We start from the raw sequence: 20963 nt of genomic DNA on the forward strand, positions 1-20963 counted from the left end.
GTGCTCCGTGTGTATAGACCTGGGCCCTACTCTCCCTGGGGGTGCAATGATGAATGCCATACTTCTTCACTTAGAAAACAAGCCTGAAATGATGGATCTCTGGGGTTATTGGAAGGGTTGCGCTTAGTGCATTTAAAGGGGCTGGAGAGCCAGTTTAGAGATTAAGAGTACTGGGTGCTCCTGCAGAGAGAATCGAATCCCAGCATCGTGTCTGGTGACTCACAACCTTTTAGAACTTCAGTTCCAGGGGGATCTGATGCCTTCTTCTGGCCTCCGTGGGCACTGTATGCGCTTAAGGAAGCAAAACACCCATACACATAAAATAAAAATAAATAAAGCTTAAAAAAGAAAATACATCCAACAGATTACTTAGCATATGACAGGGACTCTGAAGCAGCAAGCTGACAGCTTGGAGGCTTTATTTGCTTACCATTTTAATTAATTACTTGTTAACTTTTGCTAATTTCTTCTTGATAACTTCATACATATGCTGGTTATTCTCTTTTGTTTAGGCCGGGTCCCCCTATGTAGATCTGGCTGATCTGTAGACTTGCTATTTATTCCACGCTGTCGTTGGAACTCAGAGACACACCTTTCTCTGTCTCCTGTGCTGAGATTATAGGTGCATGCCACCATACCTAGTGGCTGGCTAATTTTATTTTATTTTATTATTTTTTTTTTTTGTCAAGGACTCAAGTGATTCAGGCTGGTCTTGAACTCACCTCATAGCTGACGATGACCTTTCCATAGGATTTATGAAGTGCTGGGTCTGGAGCCTAGGAACACCTACACACTACACAAGCACCTTGCCAAGTGAGCCATATGTCCAGCTCCCATCCCTGACCTTTAAAATATAGATGCTGTACGTCCATGCTCTTATGCTTGTGGAGGCTAGAGAGGCGACAAACACTGCATAGACCGGAACTGGTGTAAATCAGAGTCCAAGCCCCTGCCTCGGGATCTATAGAAAAGACGAAGGTCCCGCCTCTACGCAGGTAGATACCTGTAGAATAGGCAGCTGCCAGAGGAACTTAGCTGTATTCAGTGGGTGTTCCCCTCCCCCAACGCTGACAATGGAATTGCTATGGAAACAGTATTCATGTACCAGAAGTCTGTTTCTCGACTAAATTTTGTTCAAATTCTTTGCCTCTTGAATGCTTTGAGAGTATGAAGTGAGGCTTATCAGATTTTAGAGCTTTCGTCGGAATTTGGGCCCTAAGTTCCACAGTGGGGGGTTGGGTGGAAGGAGAAAAGGTCCCACCCCTCAGATCACTAATCACAACAAACCACAGGCTTTCTAAAGTAGTAATTTATGAATTTTTATAAATTTTCTGTCGGCAGAAAGTAGGAAGTGTCCATCCACTCGCTAACACTGCATATATGCTCCTCACACGCTGGCTTCTGCTTCTTTCTTGGGACATGACTCCCCCGCCCCCTCCTCCCCTCTTAGAAATTCCAAGTTGGTATCCCGTGGTAGGCAGAATTGGCTTCCCTTCCTCTCCTCCCCCACTATTGCCAATTCATAGAGTTAAATCTTGTCTTTTTATCTAATTAGTCTTTTCTTAGGGAATTTGGCCCAGATGATTCACCCCAGAAAAACATCAAGTGCTTGGAACTCTGGCGGGGTTGCCTTCCAACCCCATCCAGTTTTCCAGACACGGTCTCCGTTTTCTGTTTCAACAGTGGGACTGACTGTCCTTTAGAGTTGTGGGTCAGTCGCTCTAAGGGCTGCTTGCTGTCACAGACACCTCGGGGCGAAGGATCGAGTCTTCCTCCTTAAGACCCGCTCTAGCAAGCTAAGTTAGTGATTTGCGTCGGCGCTAGGACCCATCTGCAGGAGGGACGCAGCACCGGCCTCGCCCCGCACCAACGCGCACTGGGTGGAGCCGTCTCTCCCAAGCTCACTCCCCCCACCCCCCGCCCCCCGTGGAAGGGCGGGGCGGCATGGGCGTGGCGCAGCTGCGGTGGGCGTGACGGCGCCGGAGGGGGCGGGGCGGGACGACGCTGCCAGGTCGGCCGGGCTGTGGGGCCTGCGCGGAGCTCGCTCCCCGGCGTGCTGGGCGGGGTGTGCGGCGAGCGGCTTCCCGGGCAGGCGCGGGCCCTGAGGCGGCGGCTGCGCCGTGCGCCGGGGCGGAGCCGGGGGCGGGCGGGCAGGAGGCCGGCGGGCGGGGGCTGGGCCCGAGGAAGCCTGAGCGCCCGCGGCGACGACGGCAGCGGCGGCCCAGCAGGCTAGAAGCGTGGGTCCGCGGCGGCTCCGGGTGCGGCCGCGGGCTGCGAGGCGAGCGGGCGGCCCGGCTCCCCGCGTCCCCCGCCCGCCGCGACTGTCTGGAAGATGGCGCCGGGCGGATGGAAATCCTAATGACAGTCTCCAAATTCGCCTCCATCTGTACCATGGTAGGTGCGGCGGCAGCGCGGCCCGGGCGGCGGGTCCCCGCCTTCGAGGCGCCGCCCGCGGGCCTGTTCGAGTGCGAGCGATCGGGGCGCGGGGCCGAATGGCCATGGGGAAGGCGTGCTGGACACGGCAGGCGGGGCCAGGGCACTGGGGATAGGACCGATCGGGGCTCGGGGTTGGGTACTGACCAGGGGTCCTAGCTGAGGACCCAGGAACTCGGGGTCGGGGTCTGGGCACCGGGGACTGTGGATGGGGACTAGGGCCTGGGGGCTCAGGGACGGGGTTGAGGGTAAGGGTTGCAAACTAGGGCTGGGAACTTGGGGACTCGAGGTGGGAACTGAGGTTGGGGGCTGGGGGCTAGAGATCGGGAGCTGGAGCCGGGACTTGAAAGTGGTGACTGGTACCGGGGAGCCAGGAGATTGGGCCAGGGGAAGGGACGCGGCATTTCCGTGGGGCCCTGCGCGGGGCAGGGCGGGGGTCTGCGGCAGGAAGGAAGGGTCTCGATCCTACCGGAGGACGGAAGTCCTGGCAGAGTTCCTCCTCGGGTTAGGTGGAGCCCCGGGGCCCGGGCTCGGGAAGGGGGCGTGTGAAGGTGGAAACTTTTACAGTGTTGTTGAAATGTTCTCTTATCTTAAACTCTCCGTGGAGAAAGGAACTCTTGCGTCTCCCAACCTGTGTCCGTCCTGATGGCAGCCTTGTCTCTGGGAATCCGTATTAATCTTGAAAAGCTGCATTTGTTTTCTTGTCATATGTTTACTTTAATAGAGCAGATGCCGCTGTGTGGGGTTGAAGTACACAGACCACCCCCCCTCCCCCGAAAAAAGCGAAACGCGGGTGGGTTCTTTGCACATTTTTGTGCTTTACCAGAAGCACTATGGTTTCCTACGTGATATGGCAAATTCATTACCTCCTTTATATGAATTTCGACGTAGAGGTTGCGATTTATGAATCAATGAAAAAAGTTACTCTTTGCAATGTGGGTCTGGAGTTACATTATCAAAGACCTTCAGTTCCATTTTCGTGTTCTGGGTTGTATCTAGGAGATTCTCCAAACCATCTTCCACCTGCAGGTGATCTGTGGTTGTATGTGTTTAAGGAGTGGAGAATCAGGAGGAAAAGTGGATTCTCGGCTACATTCTGTGGAACAGTATAAAAAAGGGGTGGAACTTAAAATCCCCAGCATCAAAAAAGTCATAAGATTATGGAGTCATTGAAGGATCCATTTTCCCACGTGGATAATTGTTCTTTCCTGGTGTTGAGAAGGGGACTGTATTAACAGTTTCTGGGATTGGTTGTGCTAATTATTTTTAGACATGCCATACAGGATAATCAAATCTTTTATAGTGATAATTTTGCCAGATTGCCGAGCTCCACATATTTTGGGGTCATGGTTCATTGACAAAGTCTAGGGTTTCAGGAGTGGTGTGGTTCCTGTAGATTGTTCATTCACTCAGTTTTGTCAAGTATACATCTAGCACCAGCTGACTGGAACTGGGGGTACATCAGTGATCTAGACAGTTCCCACAGCAAGGCTTTTTACAGCATGCTTCTAGAAGCCCAGGACTTTGGATGGAGAAAGATCAGAAGTTGCAGGCAGGTGTAGCTAAGACCTTGCCTCAAAAGAACTGCTTCTCCCTATCCAAAGATGGTACCTACTTTCATATGTTTACATTCTACTTGAGGGAGACGATTCTCGTGTATATAATAATGTACCATAATCAAATAAGAGCAACAGATGGCGTGGTGGTGGCACTCTCAAGACAGAGTTCAAGCCGACTCTGAGTTTGAAGCCAGCTGGTTTACATAGTGAGTTCCAGGAGCCAGGACTACACTGGAGAAACCCTGTCTCCAAAACCAAACAAAAAACACCCTCCCCCCACCCCTCAAAAAAAAAAAAAAAAAAAACCAACCTCCGAAAAACCACCTCAGAAAAGAGCAGCAGAGGACAGAGCCCCGTTAGGGCTCTCTATCCAGTGAGATGCTGCTGTCAAGGCTGGCCACTCCCAAGCTTCCTCTCCTTAGGGCTTCTGCCCAGGTACAGTAATTGCACATGGTGTATGTATGCTTTCTGGCAAATGCATAGGCATCCATGCCTGGCCAGAGTGAGATTGTCACAAAGGTGCCATTAAGGTTGGGCGGGTCTGTGTGCCTACTTGAATGAGCCCTGTTACCTTCCCGGAGTGGGTCCTGCACATCATCAGAGTGATGGCAGTTTGAGTGTAAGGAAGGTTGCTGCCCGTCTTCTGAGAATTAACGAAAGTGAAAATCAGAAACAGCAACGGCCCTGCTGTGTCTGTAGGTTCTGTTTTGCTTGGAATGTGAACTGTCCAGTGAGTGAGTAATATTCACCTGACCAGAACAACACCCTGCCCATTTGCCTTGTACAGTTACTCGGGATTTTTGTGATCTTAGGTATACTGTGCTGTATGTGCTCCCCCTTATCTTTTATTAGTTTATGAGGGCTTTGTTTGATTGATTTCCATCTTTGCTGGTGTTTTGAAACAGGGTCATCTGTAGGTCAGGCTGAGTTTGAGTTTGGTATGGCCTGATGGCTGGCCATGAACTCATGATTCTCCTGCCTCCACTTCCCAGCCACTGAGATATAAGGCATGCACACCAGGTTAGACTGTGAGATATAAGGCATGCACACCAGGTTAGACTGAGATATAAGGCATGCACACCAGGTTAGACTGTGAGGGTTTAAAAGTAAAAAAAAATGTATTGTTTATTTCTGCCAAGTGATTGGAGCATTAACATCATACAGTGGAAAAAGGTCTTCATTTAGTCACAAAAGGTGAGTTTGAAGTCGAGGTAAGGTGGAGTGAACCTGTGGAACAGTGGAGGGAGGGGACCTGGACTTAGAAATGTATGCATTAGAGTGTCAGCAGCTTCAGAAACATTTACGGAAACATTTAGAGGAACACTTAGATGAATTGAAATTTATTCTGTAAATATGGAAGTTTATATAATTTATTCACTTGTTAAAAAGAGGTGCAGAGCAAACCTGGAGTAGCTTTATTGGGTGAAGTAGATTAAAAATAAGTCTTCAGCGATGCCCAATTTAGATCATTACTCTTCTGCTGTTGTGTGAAAATTAGTGAGATGTGTTTGTCTTGGTGTTAGGCTGGACTGTCTTCAGATTATTGTGAATGTGCCTCCAGAAAGGTTTACGTACTGTCCACTGTTAGCACGCTTGATGTGCTGCTGCTCCTTAGTGAAATCCCTGTTCTCACAGCCTGGTGCAGTGCAGTTCATGAAATGCTTAGTTCTGTACTTAGTCATCAGCAGACAGCAGGGAAAGTGGCGCGCACACACACACACACACACACACACACGCACGCACGCACGCACGCCCTGCACACATACACACGCACGCACGCACGCACACACGCACGCACGCACACACGCACGCACGCACGCACACATACACGCGCGCGCGCGCGCACACACACACACACACACACACACACACACACACACACACACACACACACACACACGCACACACAGAGAAGGCTCTGGTTGGAAGTCAGCAGCATCCCATGGCTAATCCAGGTGTTCCAGTATGTCTGCCGGAGACCAGTGCTGCCCACTGGAAGTTCTTTAGATGCAGCACTGGTTGAAGCTGGCCACTGTCTCTGGTTGTGGGAGTCCTAGTTGGGAAAAACTTACTGGGGAGGGGGATTGGATAGAGTAGAAACAAGGAGCTGAGTGGCTTCTCAGCATGAGAGGGCACTGGCTTGGCTGCTTGCCAGGCAGGGAGGGGTGTGTATTTGTAGGTGTGTGTAGGTGTGAGTGAAGTCAAAGCCACAAGGTAGGTGCTAGGTTGTACTGTAGATAGAACTGGACTCTGAAGTGAAAACTTTAAACCACCTATTGAAGCAGTCTCAGGTAAAGCTGGCTATTTTGCCTTTTCCTGCTGCTCTCTGGCTGCTGGGTTAGTCTGCGTGTGTGGGCACGCAGCTTAATATCATTCCAGAAAAGGAGGGGGCACAGCCTTAAAACTTCTACTTTCTTTGAAGGAATGTGGAGAAATGAGGGATTACTGCCTTGTCTTCCTGTCCTCTGCCCCTACCCCTCCTAAGTCCTCTCTGTGTGTGGAGATCTCCTGAGACTTCTGCCTCCACCTGCCGACCGATGGATTGATGGATCCATGGCTGAGATTGAAGGTGGGCTCCACCGTGCTTGGTGTGCCTCCTTCTGCAGTCATCAGGATTGATACTTTGATTTTATGTCTGTGGTGAGAAACTGCTTCCCATTAAACATGTCGTGTGAAATGCCAGAAGGATATTTGAGAAACTCTTAGATGTTCTGTCCTGATCCCAAATCAAAATTCATTTATGTGGAGGCATAGGATAGAACTTGGGTGCCATATTCCTCAGATGACACCATCCCCCCCCCCCTTTTTTTTTTTGGCAGTGTGTCTTCATTAGCTTTCTAATGAAACCTGGTGTTTGATTTTGGAATTAATTTTGGGTGATTGTTCATCCACAGACTCTTGAAGCGTGCCCAGTTTGTCACAGCTGTCCCTAGTTAGGTTATGGGATCATGGAATGGAGACTCAAGTGAAGAAGCTGAGCCTTGGCCTGTGTATTCCATAAGCATGTTTTCCGACCTGCTTGCTCCCCAAGGCAGCTTTAGGTGATAGTTCAGTGTGTCCCATCAGTCACTATCATGATAGTTTCAGAAGTGACCAATAAGCATGGAGAGTTGAATGCTTTAAGATAATTTGACCAAAAAAAAAAAAAAAAAAAAAAAAGAAAAGAAAAGAAAAAAGATAATTTGGCAAGATGACTGGGTCACGGGAGTAGGTAATTAGATGACCAGCAGGTTATGTGTTTATGGGATCAGAGCAGTGGTTCTCACAACCTTCCTGATGCTGAGACCTTTAATGAGTTCCTCATGCTGTGGTGATTCCCACCCATAAAATTATTTTATTGCTGCATCATAACTGTAATTTTGCTACTGTTATGAATCGTAATGTAAATATCTGATATTTGGGTAACCCAATATATGATGTCTGTGGGGGTCGTGACCCATAGTTTGACAACCCTGCTGTATTAGAAGGTAAAGTGATATAGTTACTAGGCATGAAATTATATATAAGACACAGGCTTTTGCTAATCTTGGACACTTACCACAAATACAGGTGCTTTGTTGAACCTGCAGTAAAATAGCTCACTGGGGTATGTACGGTGGCCTTGCTTCATGCTATGTGGCCTTTCTGATGTCTCCTTCCACCTCTCTAACCTTACTGTAGGAGATCCCGAGTTGGCTAATTACCTCCCAGTCCTGATCCACTCTGTTAGTTTCTGCCACTCAGTCACTACATGTCAACCGCTTTCACTCAGGCTCTTTGTTTTTTTTGTTAATTCTATGATTTTGATCAATCCACTGCAAATGAGGCTGTTTCCTGGCCCCTGACCACATTCCTGTTTTCCTGTCTGCAAAGTAAAGTTAATTCTACTTCTGTAACTTACCATCTCAGGAAAGACTCTAGAAACTCTGAGATTTAACCACATTGGGGGCGGGGGCGTTTCTCTTTCAGTAGTCACTTCAAGAAACTCAATAGGCTGTTTTACTATATATTTTATTCTGCATCATGCTATAATAAAAGAGGTAAATTTGAGCCCAGATTTTGACATTTAGGTGTGTATGTGTGAGGGAAAAGTTTCTTATAATTCTGAACTGTTTTTTGTTGTCTGTGAATACAAGGTTTGAGTCAGACATTTCTTTTAATTAAAACAATTATCATTTGTGTGTGTGTGTACAAGTGTGTGTGCTGTGGTGAGCATGTCCCTCCTGTGTAGGTGGGTTCTCAGGATTGAACTTGGGTTGTCAGGCTGGATGACAAGCACCTTTATACACAGGGCCATCTCGATGCCCAAATCAGACAGTTTTTGGTAAGCATTGCATTGTTTCCTTTTAGATCTAAACTTGAGGTCTTGAGAAATTCTAACTGATGTGATGATGCTGTCTGCTGTCTGCTGCATCCTTGACACTTTTCTGTTGTTCTGGTTTTGGCCTTTGAGATAGGGTCTTGGTGTATGGCCCTTAGATGATGCTTTTAGTCTGATCAGTGTGTCTCAGCTCCTGGGAGCTGGACATGCAGGGTCACAGCTCTGCACCCCCACATCTGGCTTTCTCAGTTTGGACACCGTTTTTGCCTGTACTTTCGGAAAGAAAAGCATGCACGTGGATTGGTTCCCTTATTTAAGGGTCCACACGCATTCCCTAACTGTGAGTATGTCTTTAGACAATGACTTCTTGGACTAAACAGCCTGCTCATGCTGCCTCCCCCAGCGGGGGTGGGGTTTAAGATGTTTCTGTTGCCCTAGTGAATCTCATAAGCCAGCAAACACTCACCGGGAGTCTGAACTTACCAGTTCATCCATCATTAGTTATTAGCAGCAGCTGCCTCTGAGGACACTCACTTATATTTAAATTAAATTATAACATTAAAGCTAAGAATGAAATTGATTATCTTCTTCTGGTTTGACTAGTTTGGGAACTACTTTGTTTTGCCTGGGAACAGCAGTGACTGACTGATCCGTGGCACTTCAGCCTATCTTAGAGGGTCAGATGGCTTGAGAGCACTGATAGGACACAGAGTGATGTTTACTTTTTTACCAGGTTGATGGTTGAACCCAGTGATTTGTATATGCTAAGCACATGGTAAACCTATGCTTTGCCACCCCAATAGCCAGCCTTCACTTTATTATCGTATTCTAAATACGATAGAAACCACCCTCGAATCAGAACAGGCCTGTCTGTTCCAGCCAGCCTCAGCCTTCCTCCCACGTGTTTCCAGCTATAAGCTCAGGCTGTGCTTACACTGAGCTGCCTGGTTGCCCATCCTCTCTGGAGCCCTGTTTGGTTGCTTTGGAATACACATGTTAGTAGATACCTTGTCTCTTGGGTTGTAGATTATTTAAATACCTATATGTTACCTTGAGGTGTTGGAAAAAACATAATTAAGTCCTAAGATATGAATATGGGTCACTCATTTGAATACTCAGAATCAATGTTGTGGAAAATACTTGAAAGAGCTGAGTGTTTAATATGCATAGAATTCAAATAGATGCCGGGCGGTGGTGGTGCTGCCTTTAATCCCAGCACTTGGGAGGCAGAGGCAGGTGGATTTCTGAGTTCAAGGCCAGCCTGGTCTACAGAGTGAGTTCCAGGACAGCCAGAGCTACACAGAGAAACCCTGTCTCGAAAAACCAAAAAAAAAAAAAAAAAAAAAAAAAAAAAATTCATATAGATGATAGTTTAATATGCACAGAGTTTGTATAGAAGGAGGTAGAAATGATGTGAAGATTTTGTTTTAGAAGAAAACTATCAAGACTGAAGTGGGGTGTGGTACTGTGGGCCTATAATTAAAGCACCTGGGAGACTGAGGCAGTGTGTGTGTGTGTGTGTGTGTGTGTGTGTGTGTGTGTGTGTGTGTGTGATGAACTTTAGCTACAGACCATGTATTGAGACCCTGTTTTACGTGAAAACTGAAAACCCCGATTGCTGATGGTCCAGTGTAATGTGAGCTGACTGGCTGAGGTGCTAAACACCTTTTAACAAAAATTTATAGTAAGGTATTGTAGCTTGGTTCTTTTGCTGATACAGGAAAACAGTTAACAGCTTAGTTTTTTGAGACAGGGTCTCTCTGTGTACCTCTGGCTATCCTGGACTCAACCTGTAGATAAGACTGGCCTCAAACTCTCAGAGATCCACCTGCCTCTGCCTCCTGAGTGCTGGAATCAAAGGCATGGGCCAGTGCCGGCACCTTTTTTTAAAGTAGGTTCTTCTGCATCCCTGGCTTACCTGGAGTTTGGTGGCTGAGGAGGACCTTTGCACTTATTTTTTCTTTTATTAAAAAATGTTTATGTATTTGTATGCATGAACACATGTCACGGTACATGTATGGAGGTCAGAGAATAGCCTTTCAGACTTAGTTCTTCTGTGTTTGGGGGATTGAGGTTAGGTGGTCAGGTTCTGCAGCAAGTGTCTGAACTCCCTGAGCCATCTTGCTGGCATCTTTCTGAACTTCTGATCGTTTTGTGTCTTCCTCTTGAGTGCTAGACCTACAGGCTGGGAGTCTATGCTGGGTTTTATGTCGTATTGGGGATCGAACCCAGGACTTTTTGAATGCTAGGCAAGCACTTTACTAATCGAGCTATATCCAGCCTAAGAGCAGTTAACTTCTGATGTCTGCAACGTCCAAATGCTAATAACATTTTTTAAAAGGTCTGAAGTTGTAGAAGTAAGTTGGGTTAATGTGTACATGGTGTCTGAAAAGAGAACTTGAATAATTCTTTCAAGTTAGAAGTGCCTGTGTGGGTCAGGTAAGCAGTAAAGGAAGTCTTAGGGGCAGGGAGAGGATAAAGCCTTCTTAGGAGTAGAAAGTGTGTCTACAGTGGGGCACTTTGTAGAATGGATATTCTGCTTTGTGGGTGAGTATCTTAGCCTGTTGTCTATTCGTTATTACTTTGAAGAAGTTTTCTTTTTTTTTCCCTAGACTTTTAAAATGTTTAATAAGTTGTTTATTTTAAGTGTGTGACTGTTTATCTGTGAACCACATGCATGCAGTACCCTTGTGGGCTAGAAGAGGCCATTAGACACACTCCCCCAGACTAGAGCTACAAATGGTTGTGAGCTGCCCTATGGGTGCCAGGACAGCACTATGTCCCCTAGAAGAGCAACAGCTGCCATCTCTCCAGCCCCAGTGCTTTGCTTCTGTTCTTTCCTTTGCTGATATTGCAAGGATTTGCTGTTGTTGGCTTTGCTTTATGAAGATTAGCAGCGTCACTAGGCAAAGATATGGTGCAGGTTTGTGACATGCTCCATGTTTTTATGGATGTGAAATAGTTTAATGTAAAATAGTTTTTAAAAAAGTCGAACACTTCCAACATAATCAGGTGTGCAAATGAACACAGAGGCTCCAGTGCAGATTCAGTGAACTACAAGACCGCCCGAGTGTGTACACTGCAAAGTTAGTTTGCCCCTCCCTCCCTCCCTCCCTCCCTCCCTCCCTCCCTCCCTCCCTCCCTTCCTTCCTTTCCTCCTCCTCCTCTATTTTTTGGAGACAAGGTTTGTCTACACATAGTCTTAGCTCTCCTAGAACTTGCTGTGTAGACTAGGCCCTCCTCATCATGGAGATCCACCTGCCTCTGCCTCCCAAGTACTAAGATTAAAGGGGTGTGTCACGTACCCAGCACATGTCTATTTTTTAAAACAAACATTTTGAGGTTACATATTTATTAAACCTGTTTGTTTAAAAAAAGCTACTTGAGATTCTTAAATATGTAATTCAGAAAGATGAACCTAGTACTTTAGTTTTCACATTTTAAGGATACTAGAGTGCATTTGTTTCTATATGTAATGTTTACAACAGACCAAACCATTTGTGTGTACATTGACCTCCAGTGGCTCCTATAAACAGCACAGTTCTCGCCACATCTGTATGCTCATAGCAAGCAGTTTCCTGCACTCTTGGAGGCCAGAACTTTTAAGTGGATGTTAGAAAGATTATTCTTTGAGAGGGTCTGGGGAGCCCAACTTTTTTTCTGCCTTTTCTACCTTAGAGGCTTTCCATGTTTCCTGGCCTCAGTTTCTCCTGTGTCTTTAGGTCAGCAGTGTCTGGTCACTCTTACATCCCTCAGATACTGATTTCCTGTTAGTCACTGACACTTCAGGGGTGGAGGGGCTCATCTGGATAATCCAGGATAATCTCCAAACCAAGGCCATTTGATTTTAGCAACTTTAAGCCCTTATGCAACCTTAATTTCCCCTCGCCCTGTAACACATCATATTTACATGCTCTGAGGATTAGAGCGTGGACACGGGTGGGGGGCAGGGAACGGCTTTTCTTTTCTGCTACCATAGTGTGTTCTGAGGACTGTAGCACCAGCCTATGTAGGATGGGCCGAGCATCTGTGCTTTTTTACAAGTATAACAAATGAGAGCGCTTACTTGAGTCCTGATACCAGGTTTAGTCTCAGCAGAACAGTCTTTACTGAGGGAGTCAGCTGCTAGAATCTGTAAGTAAATGCAAAATCTGTAGCTTGAGAGGTCATGGAAGTGGATGGAGTGGGTCATGTACGCAACGTGGTCTGGCTGCAGTGTGTGCTTTGAAGTCATATGACTGGCAGTGGCAGCAGGAGACAGCCCTGTGCTGCTACAGGTCCCTCCTCCCCCATTCTGGCCAGTTCCTCTGCTCAGGTGAAGCTGGGATTCCCAGCAGAGTTTCTCTGTAGCCCTGGCAGTCCTGGAACTCTCTCTGTAGACCAGGCTGGCCTGGAATTCAGAGATCCATCTGCCTCTGCCTCCCAAGTGCTGGGATTAAAGGCTTGTGCCACTACTGTGATTTTTTTTTTTTTTAATTAAAAGATTTTATTTTTATATATGTGTGTTTGTTTTAATGTGTGCAGGTGTCCACAGATGCCAGAAGAGAGAATTTGGTTCCCTGGGGTTTCTATGGGGGTGATGAACCATCGTGACATCTCTAGACCTGAAGCTGGGATTATTGATTTACAGTGATTAAAAGAATTACAGAACAAACCAGTGTGAATAGAGAGTTAGAATTTATTAAGAAAGTGTTTTGATACAGACTGAATATATGTTAAGGAAAGAGAGTCACATTTAAATGTCTTAGCCACAACTATATATAGGATATTTGTGGCTTTTGAAGTTGCATTGCACAAAGGATTTAAAAAAATTAAAAATGTTTTCGTAGGGGCTGGAGAAACGGCTCCCGCTCAGAGCACCGGCTGCTCTTGCAGAGGACTGGATTCAGTTCCCAGCACTTCCATGGCATCTTACAGTTTCCCAGAACTCCTGTTCTGTGGGATCCAGTGCTATTTTTTTTTTTTTTTTTTTGCCTCCAAGGGCACTATGTTCAAACATGGTGCACACATAAACATGCCACAGAACACTCATTTATAAAGTAAAGTAAAAGTAAATCTAAAACAGTGTTTTGATATGTTTGTTTTTAATCCAAGGAACTGTTTTGTTTGTTTCTGTGTAGTCCTGGCTGTCTTGGAGCTCACTGTGTAGACCAGGCTGGCCTAGGCCACCTCCCTAGTACCGGGAATAAGGCATGCAGCACCACTGTGTGGTCCAGGAACTTCCCTCAGTGAATGAGACTGGAAGGTGGTTGGAGGTTCATCTTGAAGGTTACAGTCCAAGAACACAGATGAGTCAGTGAGACAGACAGATAGGGACAGGAAGGTCTACGGAGTTCTTCCGGATGTGCTCCACAAGGAAGTCAGGAGTTTGACTGTAGGCATGCGTCTGAAGCTTAGATATTTCAGCCAACAGGAGTAAGGGGCTCCTCATGTCCTTCTGATCTTCTTCAGTCTTAAATTCCTGGCTAGTTAGTCTTAAAACTTCTATCATTCAAAAGGATTGGTAGGTTTCATTAGAATCTACCCTGAGGTTACAGGGAAGATTGGACACACCCTGCCTCTGTGGACAGCAGGGCAGGAGAGGGCACCTGAGGTACTGACTTAAGCAGTCAGAAGGTTCAGAGCTTGCTGTGGGGTAGGAGGTAGGGCCGGATGGTTATAGTACAGTCAGGAGAATCCCAAGGTGTGGTCTGTCAGCCGTTAAGAGACTGTTGGGATTAGACTTGGAATTTCTGTAAAGCTGCTGGCTAGAATGAGGCAACAAATATGGACCGTTAGCAACTTAATTTTTCTCATTTTCCTTGTAAGTCTAGAAGAAATTCAGCAGAATATGAGGGGGTAAGGGGAAAAGCATACTGAGGGGGTGAAAGAAAAACCACCAAATGAGAGTGTCCTGTTCATAAGGTAGGTGTGGCCATGCTTCAAGGCGAGCCCCGATCTGATAGGACAGTGTTGACAGGTAGATGCTTCATGGGAGTTTTCAAGGGGTCAGGATGCAAGATCTGAAGCTATACCAACTAGTGGATGACGGACAGCAAGGGGTCCACTCCTGTCAATCCCATTTTTGAGTTTAGAGTTTATGGAACGTTCTGTCAGTTTAACTTTATATATAATTGTGAGGACCTGTACCTTGTGTACACAACTAAATTTATATTGAAGAGTAAAACTGGATTTGAGTTTGAACACAGTGAGCTTTAAATACATTGGCTGTAGTACCTCACTGGACAGTCTGTGTCCATATTCTCTCTTAAAGCTGCTGTTCGGTTATGGGGTATTGATCCTAGCTAGCTCCTCTGCCTTTCTTGTACAGACACTCTATTACAGCGTTGTATCTCCTGCATGCTTCTGGTGCAGGGGTCTTTATTATTTATTTTTAAAGGCAGTGTCTTGTATGTAACCGAGGCTGGACTACAAGTGTATGTGCAGCTGAGGATGGCCTTGAACTCCTGATTTTTCTGTGTCAGTCACCCAAGTTAGGTTTACACACAACCTCCAAATCCAGCCTTCTTCCTAGTGTTTTATTTTGAGAAAGGTCTGAGTTGGCAAAGCTGGCCTTGAATTTACCACTCTCCTGCCTCAGCCTGTACTAGCCAGGATTACAAGCCTTTGTCACCAGTCCCAGCTCTTAAAACATTCAGGTACAGTTCATACACTGTGTAAGCTGTGTTTTATGGGACATAATTCAGTGGTTTACCATATTGAGCGTCATGTCAGTTGTGGAATATTTCCCCATCTCAAAAGATTGCCTCCTTCAGCAGCCTTCCATCCCTCTGCACCTTCTTTCCCACTCTCCTCCCTCCCAGCCTCAGACAACTCCACTTGCATCTTTATGTGCCTGTTGTGACTGTCTCTCTGCACTTGGCATCATTTTCAGGATCCCTCTGTGTTGTAAGATGTACCAGTATTTTGTCACTTTTAATGGATGTGTTTTCTACTGTATTTACATCACATGTTTTATCTGTTTGTTCATTGATGGCTTTGGGTTGTTTGTGCCTCTTGGTGGATTAACGCTGCTTTGAAGTCAGGACAGCAAGGTTTTGGGTGGTCCTGCCGTCTCCTTTTTGTTGGGCATCTGCAGTTGCTGTGTCAGCGCCTATGAGGAGGCTCAGCAGGAAAAGGCCTTCACCACTCAAGCCTGGTGGCCCCAGTTCTGTCCCTGGAATTCTTGTAAAGGTGAGAACCGACTGTGGTCCTCTCTCCTCTACATGTGAGTAGTGCAGTCCACACTTTGCCACCACACACTCACACGCACATGCACACATGTACACATGCACAGCCTGTTTCTCATTGAATGGCCTTAGCACCCTTGCTGAAAACAAGCAGAAATGTAGGAATATGCTGGTTTATTTCTGAGATCTTGGCTTTTGTTTTGTTCTGTGTTTTTGAGACAGTGTCAAGGCTGTCTTCAAATTTGTTAAATAGAGGATGACCTCACAGATGCTGGGGTATCAGGTCTGCGCTTCCACTCCAGCTGAAACCTCAGCTCTGTTTCCTTGACCTGCCCATGTGACCTTCCTCTAGTGTTACTGCTTTGATTATGGGTGCTTTGAAGTGAGTTCTGAAGTCAGGAAGTGGGGGTTCTCAGACTTTGTTCTTTTCATGATCACAGTTGATTCTTCATTTTCATCCTGCATGGGTTTTAGAATCAGCTTGTCAGTGTCTAAACATTAATCACTGGAATTCTGATAGGGATTACATTGATTCTGTCCATTTGTGGAGTATTGCCATCAGATTTCTGATAGTGTATGTTTTTTTTCTGTTCCCCTAAATACCCTTTAATTTTCTTTAGTAATTTTAAAAGAGTTTGGAGAGTATAAATCACATCCCCCCATGTATTTGGATGGTTTTGATGAAATTGTGGTTTTATTAAAGATTGTTGAGTTCAAAAGATGTAGAAATAAGCAGTCTTATGTCTTACGCCCAGTTCCTCAGTGCCTGTTGATTCTAGCAGCTCTTGGATCGGCTTAGACTCTTGGTGTGAGATTGTGCTGTGTGTGGATAAAGACAGGCCAATTCTTCTTTCACATTAGGAATATACTGTAGCTGTCTTCAGACACACCAGAAGAAGGAATCTGATCCCATTACAGATGATTGGTTTGTGAGCCACCATGTGGTTGCTGGGAATTGAACTGAGGACCTGTGGAAGAGCAGTCAGTGCTCTTAACTGATGAGCCATCTCTCTAGCCATGCTGTTGAGTTTTTGGGGATGTTTCTTGTGTTTGTGTACATGTGCAGCGCTCTCTCTCTCTCTCTCTCTCTCTCTCTCTCTCTCTCTCTCTCTCTCTCTGTGTGTGTGTGTGTGTGTGTGTGTGTAGGCGTGTGTAGGCCACAGATCTCCTCAAGTGTTTATCAAGAGCCAGCCTAACTTAACTGGCAAGCCCCAGGCCAGTGAGAGACCTTGCCTCAGAAATCAAGGTGGATGGCCCAGGAATCTGCTAGTTTTGCCTCTTGGGTGCTGCGATTGCAAATGTGTTACCACTCTTGGTCCTTATACATGGGTTCTGGGGATCACAGTCATGTTTGTGTGTGTGCATGGCACACACTTTTGCAACAGGTGAACAGTGTCCGTATTATCAGGTTGAGAATGTCTCTTGTATTCTGTTCTGTTGGGTTTGTATGTTTGTTTTCCCTAGTCATGAAAAGGTGTCACTTGTGTCTACTGAAATGAGTACATGATTTTGCTTAAATTCAGTTAGTGTGCTCTATTATAGGAATTAGTTTTAGGCAGTCAAACTACCCTTGCATTCTTGGGATAACTCTGGTGGGCCTCTGGTGCATGGTTCTTCTGGAGTGTTGATGGGTTTCATTTGCTCGTGCATTGTTGGAGATTTGTTGTGTGTACTTTTAGAAATCTGGTTTCTCGTTTTCTTCTCCTTTGTCTGTGTAGCTGAGGCTGGCCTGTGTAGCTGAGGCTGGCCTGGAGCTCTCAGGCGTCCCGCCTGAGCCTCCTCAGTAGCTAGATATCAAGCCTACCGTTGTGCCTACAGTTAGGGACTCTGTTTTCTTGTGTGTGTGAATGTGGTGTATGAGTTCGTATGTACAGTGTGTGCTGTGTGAAGGCCTCTTCTGTCACTGCTAAGACACAGTCTCTTGATTAACTTGGAACTCTGATTTTCTGCTGGACTGGCTTGGGGTTCCAGGTTTGCTTATGGCCTTGAGTGGGTTTTACGTGGGTGCTAGAGGTCTGTACTCAGGGTCTCATGCTTGCATAGCAAGCCTCCCTAACCAATGAGATCTCCTCAGCCTGGGATTTTATTTGATTTAGTCTGATAACCTCCACCTTTGGTTTAGATTGTGTGACTGGTTCATTTCTAGTGTTAGTGAGACAGCATCTAGTTTTCATGTCTGCTTTCTGTTACCTGTGTCTTTGTCTTCCCTTCACCATTTTGTATTGTGAGTGTGGAGGTTGATCTTGGGTGTCAGCATGTCTGAGAGGATTTCCTGAAAGATTTATATCTAAGGTGGGGTCACCTAGCCTAAGTACAGGTGGGGGACGCTTCTACGTATAGAGGTTCCAGACCTGACCTGAGCACCAGTGTCCATCTTTGCTTGTTGAGTGGATGCAGTGTGGCCAGCTGCCTCAGGTGTCTCCATGCCTTCTTCCACCAAAGCCAAACCTTGAGCCACAGTAAACACTTCTTGTTAAGTTGCTCTTGTCAAACAGCACACAGTGAGTGTTTTCTCATGTAGCAATCTAGCTCTGTTTGTCATAGTGTGGTTTTGGAATAGTCTTGCTCTGCGGATAGGCTGGTCTCAGCCTCACAGCTCGCCTGCCTTGGCCTCCCAGTGTGTACCACTTTCTACTCCCGTTCAGTTACTGTTTGAGAGTTGTTTGATTTTCTGTGTCTGAGTGTTTTGTCTGTATGTGTACCATGTGTATGCAGTGCCGGAGGAGGCCAGAAGACGGTGTTTCAGTAGAGGGGGGGTTAGACAGTTGTGAGCTGCCATATAGATGTGTGACCCAGTCTGGATTCCTCTGGAGGGTCAGTAGTGCTCTTAACTGCTGAGTCATCTCTCCAGCACCCCAGTACTCTTTAAATCAAGTACTTTTTGATGTTAACTTTTTTTTTTCTCATTTGGTAGTCCTCTAACACATTTTTAAAATTGTTTGTCTATTATAATAAAAATTTAGTGTTTTAAAAAAATATATTGTTAGAAAGGACTTTGGAGCAGCTAGCCTTTTGTGACAAATAAGTCCTGCTGTGGAACTAAATCTGAGCTCATGTTTCACAGTGATGAGTAGATTCTGAGTGAATGGAGCCGAGTAATGTAGAGTAAGTTCTGTGGGAGCTAGTGAGTTGAGGTTATTCATTTGCCTTTCCTTCAGAAAAGCTACCCATGTGGAACAACAGACTTTGGAAGAAAATGGCCATGTAGGAGGACATCAATGAACCAACTTATTCCCATAGATTCTCTTCTTGGAGCTTAGTTTTCTTTGCAGAAAGTGTTTAAATTCAGCTCCTTGGACAGGTATCAATCGCTTCATCTGTATTGTAGCTTTAGTTTGATGGAAAGAATTGGTTAAGGACTACCTCTGTTAAAAGCAAGACAGTGCATCTTGCCAAGAGGGAAACTCCCTGGGAAGTGTCAGAGCTTTGACAGTCTTGGGGGAGATTGGCCATTTGGAGGCAAGTGCAAGATCTGTTAACTGCAGTCATCTTGAGCCTCATCGGTCCTGCAGAGAATGAGATTATGAAGCCTGTGTAGATAGAGCAGATAGTTAGAAAGCAAAAGAGGCGCTCCTGAGGCAAAAGTGGGGCCACAGAGCATGGCTCAGGCTGTTGGGACTGCCTGCTCTTAAGTGGCTGCAGGGTAAGTGAGCAACAGTGGGGACACTAGCGGGAGTTATCGTCTGATGCACAAGATGACTGGGTTGTCCTGAGCCAGCTTCACTATAAGCTCGTGTAGCTACCTAGAGAGGTAAGTAGAGGGGCATTGGCCCACTGCCATCAGCTTGTTTAGACTGTAGCATCTCCAGACTACCCAGGGCCCCAAATGTCCCAGTGCCCCCATCCTGCTTCATGATGATATAAATTGTGTGTGTGTGCATGTGCGTGTGCGTGTGTGTGTGTGTGTGTGTGTGTGTGCGCGCGCGCGCGCGCGCGAGCGAACACACCAGAGGACATCCTCAGCTGTAATTCAGTCAGGCACTATCCACTTCCTTTTTTTGGGGGTGGGGGGAAGAGCTGGGGACAGGGCCTTTCACTGACATGGAGGTCAACAAGTAGTGGGCTGTCCGAGTCTCCCTCCCAATGCTGGCATTATAGCACACTCCACCTCGCTGGTTTTTTCTTTTTTGTTTTCCTCTTCATTTTTGAGGCAGAATTTCTGTAGTCCTGGCTGCCCTGGAGCTTGCTATGTAGACCAAGCTATGTAGACTCAGACACACAGAGATCCATCTGCCTCTGGCCCCTCTCTCCACAGTGCTGGGTTAAAGGTATGTACCACTATGCCAGGCTTTACTTTTATTTTCATGTGTGGTTTCTTTGAATTGAACTTGGCTCCAAATAGATTGGTAACCACTAACTGACTGAGCCCATCTCTACTTCTTACCCAGAGAGTAGTGGGATTTACTCACTAACACCATCTAATACTGAGACCATATTTCAGTAGCTCAGGTTGTTTGCAGCATGCCTTGTGTGGTCTTTTGTTCTTTGGAGTCATGCTGTTGATTTGGTTGCCGTGTCTCCATCAACCTAGTGCAGCCTCCTTTTTCCTCCATGGCTGTTGAGCAGGCAGGCTGGTTGTCACACCGAGGACTTGCTGGGTTTGAGTGTTTTCTGTGGTCTTTAAATGTGCTCCTTTGTTTTTGCCCTTTGATTACTGTAAAGTGGAAATAGGTGTAAAGGCTTGGAGTGTTCTGGGAAGAATGCTCAGTGACTCACTGTGGGAGAGTTGGGAGAACTAGCACTGCGTCCAGATGAAGACCCTGTCTTTCCTGTCAGCGAATCGCTTTACTTCCACATAGCCAAAGCCATGGGGCTTGCCACTTTGCCAGCACCTTCCACAGGGCATCCATGGAGAGAAGAAACAGACAGTGATTGGTTACTGAGTCAACAGCAACTACAGTCCTGAGCAAGCAAGCACTCCAGCATGACGTTGAAAACAAACCGACAGGGAAGATCAGTAAAGAGAGCGCAGCACAGTGTCTGTAGGTAGGAAATGCACACCGGGGCTGCCCGCAGGAAGACTGGACCCCGGGGCTTGAGCATTTGCTCTTAGAGTACGGGAGCTGTCCTTCAACTTTAGTCTCTGAGACAAAGCTCCTCAGGGAAGACACCTGCCCATCAGTACGAAAGGAGGCGTGACTTAGGACTGTGCCGGCTCACGAGACCTAATGAAAGGTGGAAACTGCCCTGGCCATGTGCTGAGAAGCAGTGCAAGCTCTTGTGTATACTGGTCACTTTCATGTTTGATGTCCACTTTTTCCAGGTTTGTGAATGGAGACTACTCCATTGTGGAGACTGTGTTAATCCAATCGGAAATTCCAGGAAAGTTGCAAGTGGGAGAGCTGCCTAGAGGATCTCTGCTGGTTATTTGCATTTTTGCTAAGTCTGCTTTGCAGATGGGATGTTTGCACACACTCCATCTCTTTGGACCATCTACAGTTTCTTTCATAGCATAGTCAGTGGTTTTGGTCTCATTTGACCTTGTCATGGTCAGAAAGTGGG

General features: G+C 46.3%; 1 protein-coding gene across 2 annotated transcripts in view; it reads left to right on the plus strand.

Annotated features, from left to right (window-relative positions):
* The first annotated feature begins 2131 nt into the window (after positions 1-2131).
* Positions 2132-20963, plus strand: part of Usp12 (ubiquitin specific peptidase 12) — a 51118-nt gene continuing 32286 nt past the window's right edge. For both annotated transcript variants that reach the window (XM_076923931.1, XM_076923932.1), the window contains exon 1: positions 2132-2394. In XM_076923931.1, coding sequence (XP_076780046.1) covers positions 2347-2394 — 48 coding nt within the window. In that variant the 5' untranslated portion in view covers positions 2132-2346. The remainder of the gene's footprint in view (positions 2395-20963) is intronic.

This window comes from Arvicanthis niloticus, chromosome 24 (assembly GCF_011762505.2).
Source record: "Arvicanthis niloticus isolate mArvNil1 chromosome 24, mArvNil1.pat.X, whole genome shotgun sequence".
In the NCBI taxonomy this organism is placed as follows: Eukaryota; Metazoa; Chordata; class Mammalia; order Rodentia; family Muridae; genus Arvicanthis; species Arvicanthis niloticus.